At 37.7% G+C, this 22,035-nt stretch overlaps 1 protein-coding gene across 1 annotated transcript in view; it reads right to left on the minus strand.

Moving 5' to 3' along the window:
* Window positions 1-1,900: 1,900 nt before the first annotated feature.
* LOC139947466 (uncharacterized) overlaps window positions 1,901-22,035 on the minus strand; it is a 36,231-nt gene continuing 16,096 nt past the window's right edge. The window contains exons 2-5 of the mRNA XM_071945382.1: window positions 9,527-9,720; window positions 7,712-9,037; window positions 6,451-7,439; window positions 1,901-4,746 (exon numbers count right to left, since the gene is read on the minus strand). Of these exons, the coding sequence (XP_071801483.1) occupies window positions 4,615-4,746; window positions 6,451-7,439; window positions 7,712-9,037; window positions 9,527-9,710 (2,631 nt within the window). The 5' untranslated portion in view covers window positions 9,711-9,720 and the 3' untranslated portion in view covers window positions 1,901-4,614. The remainder of the gene's footprint in view (window positions 4,747-6,450; window positions 7,440-7,711; window positions 9,038-9,526; window positions 9,721-22,035) is intronic.

Genomic DNA, 22,035 nt, shown 5'->3' on the forward strand with positions numbered 1-22,035 from the left:
TTTAAATTGTAAGTGTGCCTAAAATTTTCACAGAGGCAACTATAGACTTGTTTAAAGCCATTGGACACTTTAGGTACAGAAAAAAAAAAAAAGTTCACAGATTTACAAATAACTTATAGGGTTTACAGAAGGTAATGGTGAAAGACTTCTCTTGAAATATTATTCCATGAAATGCTTTACTTTTTGAGAAACATTATAACAATATAAATTCTCGATATCGAGAATTACGGATTTATTTTAAACACATGTCGTGACACAGCGAAACGTTCAGAAACAAGGGTTGGTTGTCCCGATATTTTCTCTCGACTCCGATGACCGATTGAGCCTTAATTTTCACAGGTTTGTTATTTTATATAGAAGTTGCGATACATGAACAATACTGTTGGACAATACTGTTTACCGAAAGTGTCAAATGGCTTTAAACAAAGAAATTGCAATTTCTTACAAGTGGCAAAACAACATGTTTTGGGAAGGTGGAGGTGAAGAATTATTTGTGGTGCTAATAATTTGACTAAGTAATGTTAGTTGGTGTACTTAAATGACGGAGCATGTACTGCCTTACACCAACATTGTACTCACAAAGAGGCAGGAAATTCTGAGCAGGTGGCTGGTTTCCTTCCGTGTCCATTTACTTTGATTGGATTCTAAGATTTAATGTAAAAATAGTGTTTACTTAGTGCTGTAAGAACACAGTGCAAATCCACATAGGTTTTTTTTCTATTGTGAAAATCTTGAGAGTTGCAGAGAGGGTGTCTGAGCAGAGGTACAAATTTGCACCAAAGTTTCTTTGTCTATACAGGGGTCGATTTCACAAAGAGTTAGGACTCATCTTATCTCGAGTTAGGACGTGTAACTCTTCCTAACTTAGGATTAATCTTAAGGTCTGCATGCTACAGTGCAGGGTTGGGACTCGTCCTAAGTCCTAAGATTAATCTTAAGTTATGAAGTGTTTTGTGAAATCGACGGCAGCTTTGTGTTCAATGTACTCAATGTTGTACAAGTTTTCTTTGTTCCTTGAACCGATAGAATGTAAAATAATACTGTTACATATATTTCGGAAATGAAATTGTTTCAGAAACATTAATTGGTAGTTGGAAGTAGGTTGTTCTTAAAATAAAAGTTTTTTTAATGAAGCAAAACTTAAGCAGAACAAACAAATAATGACAAGTGCGGCTCACCTGTGCAGGGCACTGAATGGTCAATTGTCAGTGACGTCAGAATTTCCAAGCAGTCTAGACGATAACCCGTTCCCAAACTTTTGCAAATAAATTATGTAATTATGTAGTTCACACACAAAAAACAGCATTATTACCCTCCCTTAGTAAGTTTAGGGTTAATATTTATCATCTGCATAACTTACCTGTCACTGGGCAACGGTAGGCGACACAGGCGCCTGGCTGTATTTGTTGCAAAATCAGGGATTTTCCAGCAGTTCTGAAAGTGTCGCAGCCTTCATATAAAGAAATTCTCCATTTCGCGGGTACCCACTACTCATTGGTGTGTGTATAAATAAACGAGCATAAAAATTTCCAGTAACACGTGTTCAAGCATGCGCAGTTCAAAACGGGTGACCTAACAGTTCTGAAATGGTGTGGTGGATCACCAAATACACAGGTTCTCTAGTTTTAGCCGCTCTGAACGGTCAACCAAACTAGCGCCCTCTGGCGTTGAATCAACGATGGTGGCCCTAGTTGATTAGATTGTTCCTTTGATGATACAAGCATCAAATTTGGCACAGAGTATGAAATGAGAAAGATAAATTTGCCCATCGAAAATATGTGTCCATTGAAAACAACAACCGTTTGTGCAAAAAAGCATTGGCAGCCATTTTTGTCGCTTAATATTTTATTGTTATAATAAATAAAAATCTGCGATGCTATACCGCTCATCCAAATATCTTTTTCATGACATACTGTCACTGTGTAACACTCGCCACAAAACATGACCCCATATGGACCTTTATCACGGTGTGGTCATTTTGATTTTACTCCAATCCAACTCATTGTAACCAAACTGAGGCTGGACGTTATAATAGTCTGGTGCCATGCGTGTTAGCATTCATTACTGCATTGGAAACGGGGAACATGACCAAGATGGTGACAGCGTGATAGAGGTCTATCTGCCCACTACATCGTTTATTAGATTGAAGGGGATCGAATAAAGTGGCATAATTACTTTGGAAACGTTGAACCGACACCACCATGCACATGAGGAAATAATCAAAACAAAATAACGACGTTTTGGCACTTACTACAAGCGCAATATCCCATTAGATTTTCTACATCGCATCGTTCCAAAAACTTAATTCTTTAAGTGTGTAAGTTCTTGATGTTTTTTTTTGTGTGTGTTCTGAATAGAAAACGTGTACAAGGGATCATTTTCAACAAGCTGGGATACATGTGTAAGATAATTCTAAACAATCCCCAGCTTAAATATGGGTGCTTACCAAAAACACAATGAAACAGTGATGGCCACATCTTCTAATGCTATGGTGGGTTTAATTATTACCAATGTGGGTGAAAACAAAAAATCTTACAATGCAAAATTCTAAAGTGAGACTTGTCCATAATCAGTTTGCCGGTAACAGTCCTTAACAACATGTGTTCCTGACATTAGTTACATACACTGCCAAGTGTTTCATTATCAGACTACGCTACTATCGAGACATAATCCGGTTCTGAATGTGCGGTTGCGGCTGTTATTTCGTGCATAGTCTTCCTTCTGCAACAACCGCAGCCACAGATTTGTCTAAATATGTTGGGATTGAAGAAAAACAAAATGGCCTATAAGTAACTATCGTATCATAATTCAGGGCATCCTAAACTGTCGAAGAAGACTAAAGTAACCACAATTAAAAGTAAACAAAATATATCGGGTGAATGAAAACATCAAAGTCAACCACGGAAAGAAATTTCCGAAGGATGCAACTCCTTTAAGTGCATCGTTGTTTCTGAAACCAAAAGTTCAGCCCCCCCCCCAAAAAAAAAAAAAAATATATATAATAATAAATAATGGCCATACGTATGCAGGACATATTTACCACATGATGCTGAAATTCAATAAGGCTATAAAAATAATGACTACGAAAAAAAAAAAACCTTTTAAACTTTCATTCCTTTTGTTTGAATTCAGTAAATATTGTTAGAACAATTAACTGAAACTCAGACAGTGGGGTTTTACAATTCTACTAGTGACGTTGCTGACAAAACAATTACAGGTGAAAATACAATGATTTCTAGCTTGTACATAATGTTTAAAATTTAGAATTTTAGCATTTGAAGCTAAATATTAAATATGATATTACTAAAAATAGTCCAAAGTCAAAGAGCTCATATTCAGAGAGAAAAAAACGTGCTCAGCAAATACACACCAACACATTGTATAATATAAAGATGTTTAGTATAATCTATTCATGACTGGTTTTCATCTAATTAGCTTTGCAGGGAATTTTATTAAGCAATTATTTTCTACTTTGAAACAGCTATGTGAAATCAGATTATTTTATTGACAAAGTGCACATTCATTAAAACCAATCTAGTTATGTAAATCAAGACAATTAGTTATTAAAGAACAAAGAACTCAAGCCTTGAAATTTGATTAAATTCCCTTGAAATTTGATTTAATTCATTAGTGAGATGAGAAATGTCATTCTCTATTTTTAAACAAAACGATTGAAGGTAAGTTTTGTTTTCAAGATTTTGTATCTTCTCATTGTGACGAAAAAGTTAGACCAAAGTTTTCTTACAAGACGCTTTACAAAGCATCTTGGTTGAAAATATTCATCTGCATTAATTGTTTTCGTTGATTAAATATTCCTGTAAGAAAGCCTTTCAACGAAAACCAAGTAATCCCAAACTGTAGTTTAAAACTATTATCTTAACATGTAAGTGCAGCAAAAGGTCATATTTTCGAAAATAAAATAATTATTTTAAGCTTAAAGCACACCGCACCATTTTCAACCATAGTTGAATTGCACCTTTTTAGAACAAACAATATTGCACATAAATTTTAGTCCGAATTATTTTGCGTATTTTGTGCACAGTAATAATTATATTAATTTGTTTGTTATATTCTATTCTTCTAATCCTATACAGATATTGATTTTAGACACACAGTTTGTCCATCATAACAACTTTAAGTACCATACCGGTATTTCATTGTGCTTGATTAATACTATTTCATATTTATAACATCAAAAATAAAATATATTTCTGGAATGTACACACTAGACTTATAATTAACTTGAGCTAAACAATATTCAAAGCATGATATGATATTCTTTACAACGTTCACATCATACGGCAATATACTAAGATAGTTAACAATAGCTTTCCCCAAATTAAATTTGCTCAATCAAATTATGGCAACAATACACAACTTGTTGTCTTTTATGAAAAACAAAACATACGTTTAAAAGACATCCAACTAAATTGTAATCACACTTCTGGCGATTCATTTTCTTCGTTAGAGAATAGATTGATATATTTCTGTTCAGTCGATTGTGGTAAATGCTGGGAATTCCATTTTATTGTCTTATGTGACGTTGCCTTGGTTATGATAGCAATATGGGCCTTTGAAAAGATCTAAATATCCTGTATTCTGTAGACTTCAGCTTCAATTCAAAAGTAGCGCCCTCAGTAGTTCTTCTTCTTCAAACTTCTTATCTTCTTCATTCAAGGCCTCGGCAAACTCCGTCAGTCGGCGAAGCTCTTCCAGTTGGCCGATGTCAAAGTCAATTTCCTCTAACTAAAAATCCACAAGAAAAAAGAAGAAGTTTCACAGGCTATTTTTGACAGCCGCAAAAAGCAATATCCACTAAGTTTAAACAAAGATTGTGCCCGACACGAAGTGTAATTTAGGGCCTACCTCATTTAAGTAACATGTACATCATTATAGTTTAAAAATGTTGTGTCGTTTGCTTGTTTCTGAACTGATACTTCATGAATATTTTTAAAAATCTAACACCAAGAAAAAATTGTGCACGTTTAAAAACATTGCAAAACATGTTTTGCTTGGGTCTTAACTTCATCAGGGTCGAACTTAGATATTTCATTTATTTTCTAAATCTATTAATAAATTGACGTTTCAAAGAGAGAGCTTATAACTCGATAAGCATAACCATGACGACAATAAAGCTAAATATAGACTGACATCAGGTGAGTTTTCGAGGTAAACATTCTCATTAAAATCCTACGACTGTTAATTGACTGAAAGTACGCTATTCGATAGTGAAGTCTCGTAGTCTCTCGAGAGATCTCGTTCTTGATTTAAAAAAATGTTATGGCTTAGTTTGCGAATGTATTTAAGTTTTTCGGAAGCTCAAGCTGAGATTGTATCTCAGAGATACCGTACATAATGAGAAACTTTAAAGACACTGGACACTACTGGTAAATGTCAAATACACTTGGTGTATCTCAACATATGCACAAAATAACAAACCTGTGTAAATTTGAGCTCAATTGGTCGTCGAAGTTGCGAGATATTAATGGAAGAAAAATACCATTGTAACACGTAGTTGTGTGCATTCAGATGCTTGATTTCGGGACCTCAAAATCTAATTCTGAGTTCTCGAAATCAATGTTTTATACTATCAACAGCTCTCCATTGCTTGTTATCAAGTAAGTTTTTATGCGAACAATTATTTCGGGTAATTAATAATAGTGTCCACTGCCTTTGAAAGAGAAAATGAAACATCGATTTTATTCCAAAGAATTCGATGCGTCCAAAATGATGCCAACAGGGAGAATAGTCTGTTCCCTGTTCATGTTCATCAGAAAACAACTGTGTGTATACAGATATTTGAGGAGTGGTACAAGCATGGAGGAAGACCATATTTTCTTCCTCCATGGTACAAGTTACGATATTTATATCAATACACACTTACTTTAAGCTTTACATAAAGTATTCCTATTGACAGCAACGATTGTTTATCGAGAGATCATTTAGATACAAAAGTGAAGTGACAAAAGCAGAGGAGTTTATCGTGTCCGTTTCTCGCCTCGTTACGAGTGACTGAACCAGGAAGTGTTATCATTTGAATCACTCCGTGGGTGAGTGAGGAATTAGCTAGCGACAGAGTTTCGATTAAAAACGTGCAAAGTGATAAGCTAAACGCACATAGACGTGTGAACACGATTTTTCCCTTGAGATACATGATATAAGTTTCCCCTGGGTCTAGGGTAGTTTCAACAAAGTCACGATTTCCCTCCCACTCTCACGTTTAACAAAAACAATGCTGTTCTGAACTGTCACATTTCAAACATTGCTTGGTTTATAAAGTGAGCCCCTCCCTTCATGCAGAAAAACAATGATATTCCATGAAAAAGCTATAAAGATAATTCTAAGTACACGTCATGTTGTGGTTGTTTCACTTATGAAAACATATTGTGAACTCCGCACTTTCTATGGTTATATAAATCTTATAGAAGCTACATTAATGTTGTAACTTACATCATCTTGAAAGTCATCAATGTTGTCTTTAAAATCTCCCCATCTCCCGTCCTCCTCCTCTTCCTCCTCCCCCTCCTCATCTTCGACTATATTTCCTGACATTCCAAGAGCGTCAAGTAAGGCATCTTCCGAAACAGGCATGGCTTCAATTGGTTCTGGGTCCATGATGAAGCTCCCATCTCTCGTGTCGTAGTAGACATCGAAGTCACCGGGCCACTGCTCGTAGCCGAGATCAGAGGGTTGAAGTAGGATGTATGGATTCTGGTACCCATCTTCCTCATTGCGTTTGGGCTTCATGAGGTCTCCAATCATCCTCCCCTGGACGTAGTAACCCACGTGGGGACCTAGTAAGGCATCCTCGCCATCACGTCTCGTCCGTGGCTGCTCCACAAAGTCGCCCCAGTTATCCTCCTCATCAGCTTTCTGGAGGTACTCATTGTACAGACTAAGAAGCTCATCATCACTCAAGCTCTCCAGACCTCTCCCAGTCGGCGAGAAAGATCTCTGAAACACCGGCGGGTACTCGTTAAAATCTTGGTAGTCAATAACACGAGGGGTTCTCTTCACTTGACGGCTGTTTTCAGCATTCATGAAACCTAGTATATCTTGGTTATTTTTATCCAAAGCCAGCTGCAGTTCATCCTCTTCTTCTTTTCTCTCCAGTTCATCCAACAGCAGTTGGTTCCGTCCAAGTTCAGCTGCCATGTCTTCGATGGACGATATCAGAACGGCGGCTTCAAGTTCAGTGTTCAGAAGATCCAAGAGTTCATTGTATTTAACGAGTGCATCATTACGTTCAACTCCAACTGTCCAGTCAGGATCAAGTATCGCTTCATCTGCCATTGCGTCAGAGGCGGAAAAGACTGGGAAATATTTTTCTCGCGAGAATGGCTCAAGTCCCGTTTTAGGGTAGCGGATCTCGTCAGGAGGACTTCTTGGGTCAATTTGTCTACGGAAATCTGATGATCGGGGATCAATATCTAGGTATTCTGTTGAGAAAGAAATAATTTTACAATAATTATTTTCAAGATTTAGATTTTTTCGCGGGAGACATGATTCATACAAATTTTACCACTCTCCTAGTCATGTAAAGATTGGGCAAAGTAGAGCACAACCACACCAGTGTTTTGAATAAGTTCTGCCCATTTGTAAAGCAATCCAGATAGGATTTGAACCCGTTTTTATTGTGAATCAATCCAGTAAAGGAGATAGGTTTTTAACATTTTAACAGGCAGAGATCTCAATTGTAGTTTGCCATTACCTGATGGGTCACTCCTCTTGCGATAACCTTCAAGATTCGGTAAGCTCTCCACATAGACCTTGAGGGACTCCTTTTCATCATCTCGCTTGTACCCATCGTACGTGAGAGTACCTTCCCTGTAGGGTGAACCTGGTACAAGGAAAGCGCCCCATCCTTCCTCTTCACTATCTTCATCATCTTCACCGTCAAGCATCTCATCGTCCTCAAGGAACTCTCCTTCTTCTATCTCATTCTCATCACCTTCTTCTCCTTCAACCTCTTCGATTTCATCTGCTTCTGCCTCCGCAACAGCCTCGTTATAATAATTTGGCAGTGGAGCTCCGACGTAGAACTCCTCACCCTCCATGCCGGTGTTTTCATCCGCTTCGTTTTTAAAGTACTTGATCAGATCCTCGAAGCGTTCCTGTGGGGTCAGTACTTGGTCTTGGTCCATCTGAGTTGCCTCCACGTCTTGTTCTTGTAGTCTCTCTAGCGCGTTGATTTTCTCAATTAGGTCAGATTGACCTTGGCCTGGCTCATCCCAGGAAAGGTCTCGCTTGCTTCTATGTCTGGTACCGGCCTCAGGCATTGATGCAACATCCAGCTTAGAACTACTCTGGATATCTTCACCTTTGACATCTGACACGGAAGTATTGGTATCTTCCTTTGTTTGATCCTCGGGTTGGGTTTCTATGGTGTATATGTCTTTCTCATCTTGAATCTCGTCATTCTCGTTTCCCATCATTCCTTCTTCTGTGAATTGGATTTCATTTGGCTCCAGTTGCTCTTCGTCTTGGTACTGGACGTTGCCATCAGCGCACAATCCCAACTGACACAAGAACTCGTCAACAGTCTGGTCCACCTGGTTGTTCATTTCTTCCACCGGGATCCCATCGAATGCTCCACCTGGAGTATCAAGATCTATTCCATTATCAACCACGTCATCAACAGCACTGGACCCGTAGTAGGATTCTAAATACTCATCGAAAATATCAAAGTTGCTGGACCACATCTGGGACTCCTCCTCGTTATAACTGGGCTCATTGGGGAGGTCGTAAAGCCACGGGGAGATTGCACTCTCTTCGAATGAGTAATAATCCATGGATGGTTCCATCATAAGGTAGTCGAGGAGATCTGACTCACTACTCCCCAAAGGGGCTTCCCCATCCATGACGTCACTGTCGATTACATCATCTGTATCTTCTTCCATACTCCCATTGATGACCTCATCCACTTCGTCTTGCACTATCTCTTTCTCCTCCTTTGGTGCCTCGGGCTTATCGTCAGGGGTTGGTGCTGAATCGATTGTTTCCAAAGACTCTTCCTTCAACAGAGCCTTTTCGATATCTGCAGTTAGTAATAAATGAAATTGTGAACATTATCATCGATACACACGTATACGTGTGTCCTGGCTAAAATAGTTATGTAACATTATCTGCAGAAAGGTTTCATGATTTAAACAACCAGTATATTAAAATGAATTGTGTATAATACTTGCAGGCTTTCTGCTGTCCCTGTGTTAGTGTTCTGCCTTAAATGGTCTGAGTACTGTTTGAAGGACACAAAACACGATATCCACAGATTTGAATTTAACTAACTCGGTTTGAAGATAATTGTGGTAGAAAGCTTCCCTTGAAATATTACTTGCTGAGATGATGTATTTTTTGAGAAATAAGTGAACCAATTTCACGAAATAATTTTCTTCTCAGGGGACGAACATTTTTTTTCTTCAGCTTGAACAAAGTACCAGTATAGTTACCAGTATTGGTGTTTTACTCCTTTCTCAAAAATGAAGTGTTTTATAATGTTACTGACAAGTGAGGACTGAGAACACACCTTCATCAAGATCGTCGAGGTGTTTGACCTCTTCCACTGCCTCTGTGATCTTTGTGTCTGGTCCAATCACCTCCTCCTCCTTTATCACTTGCTCCTCTAGGACGCCTGTGGGCGCTGCGTATACTACACATGACGTCATCGCGGTCATTAACACCAACACCCATAGTGAGTTAGATACAGCCATGTTCAAAGACCTGATGAAAAAAGGGAAACAATGTAAACAACATGATTGAATTGTACAATTATTTCTTAGGTTTCTTCCATTTTGGCTGAAATTATCAGACACCAATAAATTGTTTTTCATCCTTTTAGTCTGACAAGAAGTTCTTGTGTATACCCGAACGCTCCATTTAAAAGTGATAATTTGCACACGAAGGAGAATACACATTATATTCGATAACAAAAACAAAGTTCTTAATCACGTCGTACAAGAAACAAATAATCGGAATATCTTATGAGGGAATCTTAATCTGGGCATAAAGGCCTTAGGACTTTTTTGTTTCGTTTGTTTTCTGTTGTAAAACAACAAAAAGGAGTTGTGAAGTTGCACGAACAAGGCGGCAAAAGCTGTGCCCCATACCGTCCAAATGGCAGCCTTGAGCACGCACGGTAAAACACGACAATTTTTTCCCCTAAGATGTGCCTTTGGTTTGACATCTTCAGGATATGAAGACTAGTCAGTCAACAACGACCTAATGAAAGATAGTCACGTAGACCGAGTGGTACACAAGTAGGCTAAGATGGTCTATGTTAAATCACTATGGACGGTGAGGCTAGTAGCAGGCATGACACACGACCATCAGCAGTGACTGCAGAAAGACTGATTATAGAATGTGGACTGAGATGAAGAAAAGATGGAAGGAAAGAGGGCGGGAGAGACACGGGGGCGGAGAGAGATGCAATTATGGGAGCTTCAGATTCTGATGTAAGGTTTAGTGGACAGAGAAGAGTGCCGAGAGGAGGGGAAATAATGATCTATTTAAGGAGAGTGTTCTAAAAGCTCAGTTTCCTGAAAGACATTGCATTTCAAAGAAATAACGTTTTGCTTAAACAAGTGCTTGGTGAGGTGTTTCTTCCTTAAATCATGCAATCATTCGGAAAACCGTCTGGTCTGACGCGATTCAAACGAGTTGAGAGCAATAAGTGTTGTTCGTTCTCTCTTATTAAAGTAAGATAACGTTTTAGTAGTAAACCCTTAAAGAAAACAACCTTTAGAACCCTAAGTACAAACAATCACAAAATGCAAGCAGTGAAACTATTATTTGAGGTCTGCACCGTTCTAAATAGATTTTTGACTTTTTATAGTCACTCCTAATTTATAACTCACTGTTGTTATAACTCAATGTGCTTTAAAAACTGGGGCAATGCCAATGCAAATCTTGTTTTGGAGCACAGTACTTGATGACGTCTTATGCACCTAAGGGTTTGAAGAAAAGTCACTGTGAGTTCCAGTATTTCTACAGCGATGTTCGTTAAGAAATCTACTCCCAGATTCAATCACGCCCATCGATATGGTCGTCTGCTCTTTAAGGGAAAACTGTATTAGTGAACGAAATTGATTGGCTCAATGGAAATGTCCTTCAGCCTATTAGGTGAGCCTGTTGTATTTTCAGACTGTTCGCGTCTGCGCTGTACACCCCAAAAGAGATTAATTGCCATGACAATCTAATTACCGTATTCTGCCGGCGAAGATACCATTGTGGAAATTGAATTCAGGTTTATATCTACGCGCCACGCGTTATTACCGGTGCGATTGTTTGCCAAGCACTTCTCACGAGTAAAATTAGACGTGCTTTTGCATTCGTTTCCTTTCAAGTTTTTTTGAAAACCGCAACTGATGCGCAAGTGGCAACAAATGCGACCGCACGAACGCACGAACGCGACTTCCTAGCTGCTTGTACTTTGACGGTGCAAATGCCGTTCGTAATTAGCTGTGTTCTGTTGGATCATGAAGTTCATAAAGTACTTGATGGTATGAAATTTGAACTTTAAACCTTATTCCCCTGAAGACGAGCAGAGTATACTGTTCGAAACGTCGAGACCTAACCGGCTCTTCTCAGAGCCAACATACACAACAAGTTTACACATGGTTGTCCCCACAAGTTTACTATATGTTTACAGTGTCTTCCTATTTCCCATCACACTGCAAAGCTTCAAACAATACTTATTCACATCGTACATGGAAATTAGGTGTGCCGTGCAAACAAGTACAATAGTTGCCTAGTCGTTTCTTTATCATGTGCCACTACCATCCCGGCTGCTGGAAAATGCTATCAAAGTTGAATTCACATCAATCATGAATGAATATTTTATCATGATCTTTTTTAGGATTTCAAATCATTAGGACTACGGTTCGAACCCACTCCGAAAAAAACTAAAAACTAAGATTACAGTGACTCAAAGTTCGAACCAGCCAAGACATGTGTTCTTAGTTCGAATCCATCCTTCCTTGAAACTCGTTAACTCAACTTCAAGGGGTTAAACGACGACATGACAAGGTAACTTAATACTGGGGTTCGGATCCACTTTGGTCAGGGCACAAATCACTTGTCAACAGGTCACAATAAACAAATCGAGATGCATACGATTTGTTTCTTTAGACTTCCAATAGGAGATCAAATTTCAGCAAGGATTCTACCATGCAACCCACTGATGAAAGACATGATTATAATGTAGGCCTACAAGAAGAAGAGAATGAAGACCAACGGTCCTCTTGCAATATGCAGCATGTGTCAGGTCGGCACCAGAGACGCTGCTAGTAAATCCCATGGGGTGAAACATCAAACCTGCTAGTCTTCGTCATTTCTAAATGGAAATCATTATATTACCCATGGTCTAAAGGGATCATGGAAATGTACGCATAAACCAGTCGATGATATTTACATCTTTATGAGATCTCACGTTCGTTCTGAGATAATTTAAGTAATTTAAGTAATTTAAGCGTATATCTCACAACACAAAAGCTGCGCCAGTTATTAGTACAACAAAATAGTAAATCTAATATTATTAAAAGATTGCTTTCTTATTAACATATCAACCTATTAAAGTTGTATATATGTCGTCCACTCTCGTGTCTATCACTCGGACTTGAGATCTACAAAACAATTGACGTTTGTTTCAGGTGGATTGTTATCTTTATTGTAATTTATACAGGGATAGATCAACATATGCCCTTCCTGAATAACATTTAGAGTTATATCGGCAAATAATGATAATGTCACTTGGGAACACTTCTTATGTATATTTTGTCCCACAAAACAACCAACAACTTGACAAATATTGGGGCTGCCATGGAATTCAATTCAATTCAACTCAATTTAATGCAGTTGAAGAGTAGACGTTCCATATAATGATTTCGGTGAAGGTGTGAGTTACTGACACTTAAGCGAAGTGACGCCTACATGGTCAAACTACTCAAAGTAGAAATAAATGCTTGAATGATTCTCAGAAAATATTACTCGTCAACTAATACAGAGATGTCATGTTAACGGTATCCACCAATATAAACTTATTTCACATCAAATGCTTTTTTCCCCCAAAAAAAAGTTTTCTGAAATTTGCCTTGTGCATTCTATGCTGCGTACAATTGAGCTAAAGTCTGCTTTAATATTAATAAAGAAATTAGAATTGAACTTCAAATGAGATTTTATATGAAATAATGTGCACATCTAGAGATGTTACTATCTTTCAGATAAAGACAAGGTAGTCTATATTTTCCTGATTAACGTCAGTGTGGATTAACATTAAGCTTTAAACGGTAAAAAAACAAGATTGCCGCACCTGATAATGTTTCATCGAGAACACACTTACGTATAAAATGTCAACAATATTTCATGTAGGCCTACGTCATGTCTTCGAAATCTATTACATTATAATGTAGTATCGGAATTCTCTCATTAATTTAATGGGGATGAAAACCGTTTCTGATTCTTTCTGACAAAAGACTATCACCAACCCCATCATGCAGAGATGAATTGATTGACTTGACAGAATGCATGGCATTACACACTTTCCCAATCCCTCGTCCGTTGGGGTTTCAGTCGGTACGGGCCGCTATAACGAATGAACAGGTAGTTCATCAACTATCGGGGGACAATAGCAAAATGATATCCACGCAGTATATTAATAGACAACCGGTGTATGTGTACACCCGTATGTTTTATCTTCCAACCTTAAAAAGAAGTGGTACATGTTTGATAAGTTTGAAGTTAATAAAAAGGACGTCTATTGACGCGCAGCACACAGTTAACTTATTGTGTATAATCATATAGAAAGGTAACTTTTATAGCAAGGTAAAAAAAAACCTATAAATACGCGAGCATTTTTTAATTTCTTTAGTATCCATCAAAGCAAAGAGTCGATAAACTAAAAAAAAATCAAGTCCATATTGAATGTTGCTCGCATCAGGTAAATTAATCTTTGTTGCATTGAATACAAGAAAAGATCAAAGAGAAACGCAGCTTCAGCTGTAATTGAATCTTGCCACATAATGCTCAATGCATCTGCGTTCAGACAGACAAAAATGGCTCTTCGTGATTATATTGCATTGGTACGGTTTTCTTTCTCTTTGGACATTGTCAATCGGCTACCGGGATCAGATCTCAGGATAGTTTCTCAACTGTCGGCGATATTTATCACCACGTTGCCTGACTGATCCATACTAACGATCCAGAGTGTAACTTGAGTGCTACTCCCAATACTCCAGCGATGAACATTGAGGCCCTCTATCATACACACAGACGGAAAAACAAGCATTATATATCGAAAAGCATCGTGCAGAATTCATCTTGAAAACAAAAGCAATCCCACGATAAGCCTCAAGTGTCTCCAACATTAAATATTTGAAACCTCCAACATTAATTATTTGAAACATAATAGCAAGTGAGTGGTCTGGGAAATCCGTTGGCAATATTCACCATTAGATAACTCCACGAGTTTCTCTACACACCAGGCTGTTTCTTCATGCTCGTGGGAAGCGCATGAACCAAGTATGGGGACGAGATATGAAATTATCCCCAGTGCTCCATCGATCCAACCGTTTGTCAATGACTAATTGAAAAATGTGAAGGCAGACAATCTACCCGCCGCTAGGGATCAAAAGCCGAGAGAATATATACCCAAAAAAAAGTAGCCCGACGAGTAGATGATACAATGACGAGCTGCCGATGTTGGCTGGCGTTGAATACACATCTTAAAGTGCTCGTTGTCTTACTTATACATTGTTCTAGACAGCTACCATCAAGTTATTTTTTGTTGGTGAGATTTCTTGAAGTGGTTCGGTGCGCTATATGGACTTTGATTTTTATCGGGCAGAAATTATGATCTTTGACTCGGGGTGATGGTCAAACCGGAGCTAGTTTATATCCGCAGTCTGCAGTACAACTTTTTTTTAGTGTTCAGAGTTCACTTGGCACATCAAATACAATCGAAACACCCAGGTTTCATATGGGTTCTACAAAATGTCAGCATAGTTAAAAATTATAAAGCCTTACCATAAACGCAATGGTTGATTGTACCATAACGAAATAATACTCATGGCTAGATGTACCCTTTGGATGCGGGCAAAAATTAATCAATTTTGTATTTGACTCACGCCGATAATTGACTTGCGACGCGAGAACTTCAGCTAGGAATCGAAACAGCGCAAACATTGTTACGAAACAAAGCAAACATTTCCACACAATATAAACAGTGCGTTTTGGTATGATTCAATAATTATACGTCATACGAAATTAATTTAATTCGCCATGTCGTGCTACAATAACAAGAAGTAATCTTAATTTAAACCAGTTGGGGGCAGTCTATTTTGCCGTGCGAACCTCAGTTTGGTTACACAGTGATTTGAATGTGACAAGAAAGCAAAAATGATTGCTTCGTGTGAAAGATTTGAATCATAAATTCTTTTCTGAAATTATTATGTGACAAAGGAATAGCTCCCCTTTAAAATTGTCCCAATTATAGATTCCCCACTCTTCTTCACAAGACAACACTTGTCGCAACTCGACGAGCATGAATTATTTGTTGGGCAAATAGGACTCACAACTAAAGGTGAACACCCAAAGACCAACGTGTCATCTTCACGGGCTGCTCATTTTCTCTTCAAAGAATAGAAACAGAGAAGGAAAACGGAGTAGAACTGATGTGTCTACCTCTATAGTCCATGCGTAGTAGCAACTGGACTCAGTCAGTAACAGTGAAGCTTTTAACACTGCCATGGGATGTTGCAATGTTTATCATTACTTCATGATTGGGGTAGAAGATGGAGAGGCGATAGACCCAGGTCACTGGAAATAATTGGACCGTTTGGAATCGTCAGAAGGAGGAAGAGAGACAGTGAAACGAACCCCGCTGGAGAGCTCTTTCAAATAAAGTGGTTGTCTATTCAGGCGTGTTATTTGCTGCCCAGGGGTTGTTATATAAAAGTAAACCGTAAACTGATTTACAAATGAGGTTCTGCTGAAACCCGGAAGAAATCATTCCCTAATTTAAATGGCATAACCTGTGTTTAGACAAAGGAAGGGAAACGAAATGGTGCAACAATTGTATTCAGTAGATATAAAACCGAGATGCATTGACGTCATCACGCTGTCATTTAGAGTAGAGGTAAACGATAATGAAATAATGGAAAGCGCATATTGTACGCGCAGTGCACCCGACCAGCCAATGAGCAACCTTCTTTTGACGTCTTGCCAATGGCGCCCAGTTTAAATAGTGTCATGTGCTAAATGTCTTTACAGGTATATCTTAGAAACCATTCGATATGCATCAGGTCAAACCATCCGCTAAGATAAGCCGCAGTGACGTAGTTGTTCCGAACCAACCGTATAAACGAGTTGGTTGGCTCGGCTAGGGATGTTTCAAAATGGCGATTTTTTACCGAAAGAAAGAAGTCAACGAAATTATTTTGAAAACGAAAAACTTTGATACTTATATAATATACATGATACTAGTAAAATAATAAAGACTAAGTTCCACCACTTGAAAATATAATAAATGCTGTATTTTGAGAACATAACGTTTCAAGGTTTTTGACCGACGGTTTTCGCGTATTGCTCTCAGAATTCGTTTTGGTCAGTGAATTCCTCGACAGAAATTTGTTTCTTGTCAGGGTCGCCCCAAAAAAGTCCCTGCATTCTGTTTTCTTTCCTCGAAATATAAAACAAGTGAATGCTTGCTAATGGGTTTGTACCGGACTGAAGTGGTTTTCTGACATAAACCGGAATTAAGGTGATCGGTCACTCTTGATCAAGTAATGGACTCCACATCTGTATAAATGAAGGCACGGAGGAAGTTCAACTAGGACATGTCTATACCATTAGCAAACTTTGTTGGTGAAGATTATTATAATATATCCCCTGTATACCACAAAGACCTTTGTTTTATTAGTTCTCTTGGAGGGCAATCATGCAGTAAATTACAAGTCTAGAATCAGAGTCACGTATTGACCCTTCTCCTTCAGTCAATACCCCATGACTTAATATTTTCTCGTGGGTGCAGGTAGTCGGTATACATTTCCGTGAATATGCGCATGAAAAGCAGATGCTCTGATCACTTGTTAGTAACTCTATGCATGTTTCTGATCAAACGTCAATATTGTTGGTACCCGCATGAGACCTCATTGTATTACCTAATCATCGAGTTCGGGAACCACTCGAGACATCAATATTAAACCAATCGATCAGGTGATCGCACCCTGAATAGATCAGCTTTTAATATACAACAATCCTGAATCAGGTGCAAGATCGTTCGCCATTTTTGTTTTGGTAACCTTCGTGTGGGTTGATTTTACAAATATTATTACAACTTCACCATACCATTTAGGCTATTTAGATTTCGTTTGAAATGAGTTATTCAGTACAAACGTGAGGACAAATGGAGAGTTTACCCGTCAATGTAAGTGATGCAACCCTTATATAAAAATCTAATAAAAAGTTCCAAAATGGTGGACCGATGAAATGAGATATGACACCGTTTTATTACCACTCAGTCTTCGCTTATGATTCACCGCACACCAAGAATGTTCTTATGCCTGAACCAGCTGCGCCTGAACCGATCAGATTTATCGTCCGATCCGGGCTCTCAAAGTAACTTTGGCAGTTGATATTTGGCAGCGAGTAAGTCTCTAAGTACGAGTGGCAAGGAAAGTGTCGAGGATCAGGTTTTTCCGGCAAATAATAATTGCCAGATCAAGGGAAACGGTGATATGCAAAACTGCAACATTGGCTGGCGCCCGGGGTTGAACATTAAACCTGGCAATTAGCAAGCCGTTGGAAAGAGCAAACGTCTTGTATGCAGGTGTTTGGTGTAGACTGTCAGTGTCATTTTGGTTGATATTCAATGCCTTGGTTAAAGATGAACAAGTAATATAATATCAAAGTCCTTGTTATTCAATTGGCATCTGAACTCATTACGGAAGGCCTATACAACGGGTTTTGATGAGAGTTATAGTTTCAGCATGGGTGAGGGTTGTCCCCGTATTGTCGTTAGTTTGCAGTGTCTCTTTCTCAATCAATATCATTGTGTATTAATTTTGTTGTGCATTGTCTTGTTATTGCTGCCTTATTCAATAGGAAATGCCATTTTAAGTTGTATGTACTGATTTAATATTGTCTGGACAATAGGCCTAAAGATTCAATTGAAAAGTCAAAAAGTCAGAATCGACAGTATCACGAGTATATTTCAGTTGACATGTCACAGGAAAACTGTCAAATTAAATAATAATGTATGGTTTCCAAAGATTCCCGTATTGTGTAATAAAGGCCATGGAATTAAATATGCTAGCATGCTAAAAGAAAAATAGTCGCCTACCCATGGAGGGCTATTATGCTGATGCTATTACCCTGTTCATCAAGGCATGACACGCTCAAGTACATGACTAAAACACGCGAAGGGCACACTGACACATTGAACGAGGCAGCAAAACAACATTTTAATTTGATCAAACCATCCTTCACATTTTTGATAGTATCGTTGGAAATCGCCAAAACTAATAACTTCTCTTTAAAAATACATTTTTAGCGAAAACGTTAATGGCTTTGCATTTGCGGATTACAAACAGGACTAGTGCCCCAAATTAAATCAATCAATCAATCAATCAATCAAGATTAATTTCCATATTGGTGAAACAAGGACATTAATAAACAAATTAAGTACAATTATTTAAGTCAAAGACAGTCAAAAACAGGTCAAGAATATAATTAATTAAAATGAAACGACAATTTTATAATGTACAATGGATACGGAGCAAATCAATATGGGGACATTTTACAGAAGCCAAAAGGGCTTACTTTGAAATGTCTGACAAATTCAAAACAATAACAACAAACAAACGACAAATTAATAATCTACCTCAAAGAGGATGAAACAAAACCAGTAGAGTTCTAATTGGTTATTTCTGTTTATAATAAGATGGAACATCATGGTATAATATGGAACCAAAAACCTACAATTTATGCCACCACGGAACCAACATTGTTTCAGTGTCGTAATTTACATCCCTAACGTTTGCGCTGGCATTGTTCCTCGTCTACATCAACGACCGTCAATACTGATTTCTTACGTTTCAAAAGGAGCCAGACTGTTTTCACTTCCAGTCTTGGTTTGATTGCTTTATTTCGAATGGGATAAATGACACTCGCCTGGATTAATAATGAATGGACCCCTAGTGTACAATTATTTTTCTCTCGAAGTAAGGGTTGCATGCTTTACTGAAGAAAAAAATCACTTATTTAGAGTTTTTAAAGCAGAAACGATCGCGGAACAGTGACATTTCGGCGCCTAATCGTTTCAGCTTAGCTTCTACGTCGGCCAAGCACCATTTTAATAACATATGTCAAGTATTACCAATTGGGCATGACTGGCTATATGAAAAGGCGTGTAAATGGAGCTTTAATGACAATCAATGACTACTATAAGATGAATGCACAGCAATGAAAATACATCAAGCATGATTTGATGGATCACCATTTTACCATTATGTTGACTTTGAAGCGAAACATACATTATAACAAAACTAGTTAAATGGACAGTTTGGAATCATAAATCCTAGTCTACTTTCTGCCAGCAAAACAATGTTTAAAGCATGGAGGCAGGCCCCTTTCAAATGTTAAAGATCAAAAGACCCTCTCTACATACAATAACAGGAACGGTGCACCAGGAAACATGCATCGAATTATGTACAGACCTTAAAAAACTTCGAAAACCTATGTGCAAGATAATCTTATTATTTTCAAGCCCTTTTACTTTTAATGTCTTATCACTCGAAACAATCGGGAACATGGTATACATGAACTGCGTCCATATTTAAAATTTCACCTATCTGAGAATTATGTAAATTATTATGACGTCAACGATCAAATTGAATCAAGTAAACAAAGCTATCCAACTCTGTCTGTATACAAAGTGCAAAATTAACAAAAGCAAAGAATGGTTAAACGAAGTGCACTGAAGCAACGTGGTCAAGAAGAGATTATTAATATTATGACCCTTTGTTATTATAGACTCATTTCAATTTCGACGGCTTTGTGCTCGTCGCCCTGAGAGCATTTCCAGCAGGCACCGTTTACAATGGACATGACATCGGGATAATAGATTAATATTGGGAAAAAGCAATTTAGGCTGATGGGTTGAACTTTGATCTGGAAACAGGATATTTAACTCCATAAAGCTGTTAGAAAACAGAGAGAAATATGAAGTGGAATATCTGTATAAGTTAATATTTGTTTTGTCTAAAAGCTTAAAAGCATCACAACTTATGTTTACCCAATAAATAAGTTAAATGGTAACGAGCAAGTCAATGTTACTGGTCAAGATGAGAGAGGGCCCACCATTCCTCACAAATTTTAATATCAGTCACTTAGCCTCCTTTCAGAGAGTGCAGCACTTCGAGCAGATGATTACGTTGCCCTGTCATCTTTTGAAGAAAACAAAATAATGATATAAATGTTGACTTCGAGGATAGTACATTACCTTTATTGCATTATAACAAGTTTGCTCTGAGTTCTGAAGACAAATTTTATGCAATTTCCCAAACGCGAGCTCGATAACGACAAAAGTGCAAGTTAGTAGATGTTGCCGTTGATATAGAAGAATAGTTGAGCAAAATATGACATACAAAATAGTGTATAACGGATATCCATTTATAGAGCTCGCTATACAGTTCCTATATGATGAGGTCGTGTAGCATAAAGGAATATGTTAAAATTTGTAGACAAAGTGTGCGATTATGCTGCCTGTTTGCTGTAAAGACTTAGTACGGGCATGCATTGAAATGATGAGCACGTGTTTATTTGAGTTAAGATCGGCATATTGTGAACATTTAAGACAGGTTAGCATTGCGAATTCTCTAATTTAACGCACTCTTAAAGGCAGTGGACACTATTGGTAATAACTCAAAATAATTATTAGCAGAAACAAGTATTTTTCCACGAATTTGATTTCGAGACCTCAGATTTAGAATTTGAGGTCTCGAAATCAACCATCTAAACGCACACAACTTCGTGTGACAAGGGTGTTTTTTCTTTCATTATTATCTCGCAACTTCGATGACCGATTGAGCTCAAATTTTCACGGGTTTGTTGTTTTATGCATATGTTGAGATACACCAAGTAAGAAGACTGATCTTTGACAATTACCAATAGTGTCCAATGTCTTTATTATGAATCTTGTTGTGTATTTTAACGTTGTATAGGAATAACTATTTTTGTTGTACCACTGTTTTTAATGTGCTTTTAATGTAATCTATCATTGTTTTAAATGATTATGAGTTTTTGTAATAATTATTATGTAAAGTGCATTGAGATTAATTATTATTGTTATTGTTGCAGACAGCTTTGCATTAAAATTGCAAGACATATATTTAATACTTTTGGACACTGATTCGGCATTTTTTTTTAAATAGGACATACGACTGTGAGTTTACCTTCTGGGTGACCTGCTCTGTTCAAAAAAACAGACAAAAACACCTTTGACAGAATGTTGATTTAGGAGACACCCAACAGTCACAATAAGTAAAGTAGGTTTCTATAACCATGTGCAAAAAGTTTAATATAATTATGGCAGGCTTTGGAGTTATTATAGCTCGATCTGTTTTTTGTATTGATGCCACTCGACAAATATTTAAATGTCAAGTATAACAATTCTGCAAATAATGTTGCCACAGAACAGTGTTCAGCAAGCCTTTTGCGAGTTGGATTTAATAATGTGCTCATGGACGAGTGATTTTTGAGTTAGAACTCCACTCACCCAAAGTGGATGGCTATAATTGATTTTGCATAGTCACGGTAAACATCCACAGCTATATAGGTAATTTTATCTTAATAAATATTGAAGAACATCAATAAACAAGCCACAATTTTTCCGAATTTGGATTTCATAATTAACTACGTTTCCCTCTTTGGCCAGTAGTGTTGTCGCTTATCGAAATTGAATTAAAGAGCTTTTAATAGACATAAGCACACACATTTTTTTATAAAGTGCCTGTCATCTAATCAGACTTCTAACAGAGCAAA

This window comes from Asterias amurensis, chromosome 14, assembly GCF_032118995.1.
Source record: "Asterias amurensis chromosome 14, ASM3211899v1".
In the NCBI taxonomy this organism is placed as follows: Eukaryota; Metazoa; Echinodermata; class Asteroidea; order Forcipulatida; family Asteriidae; genus Asterias; species Asterias amurensis.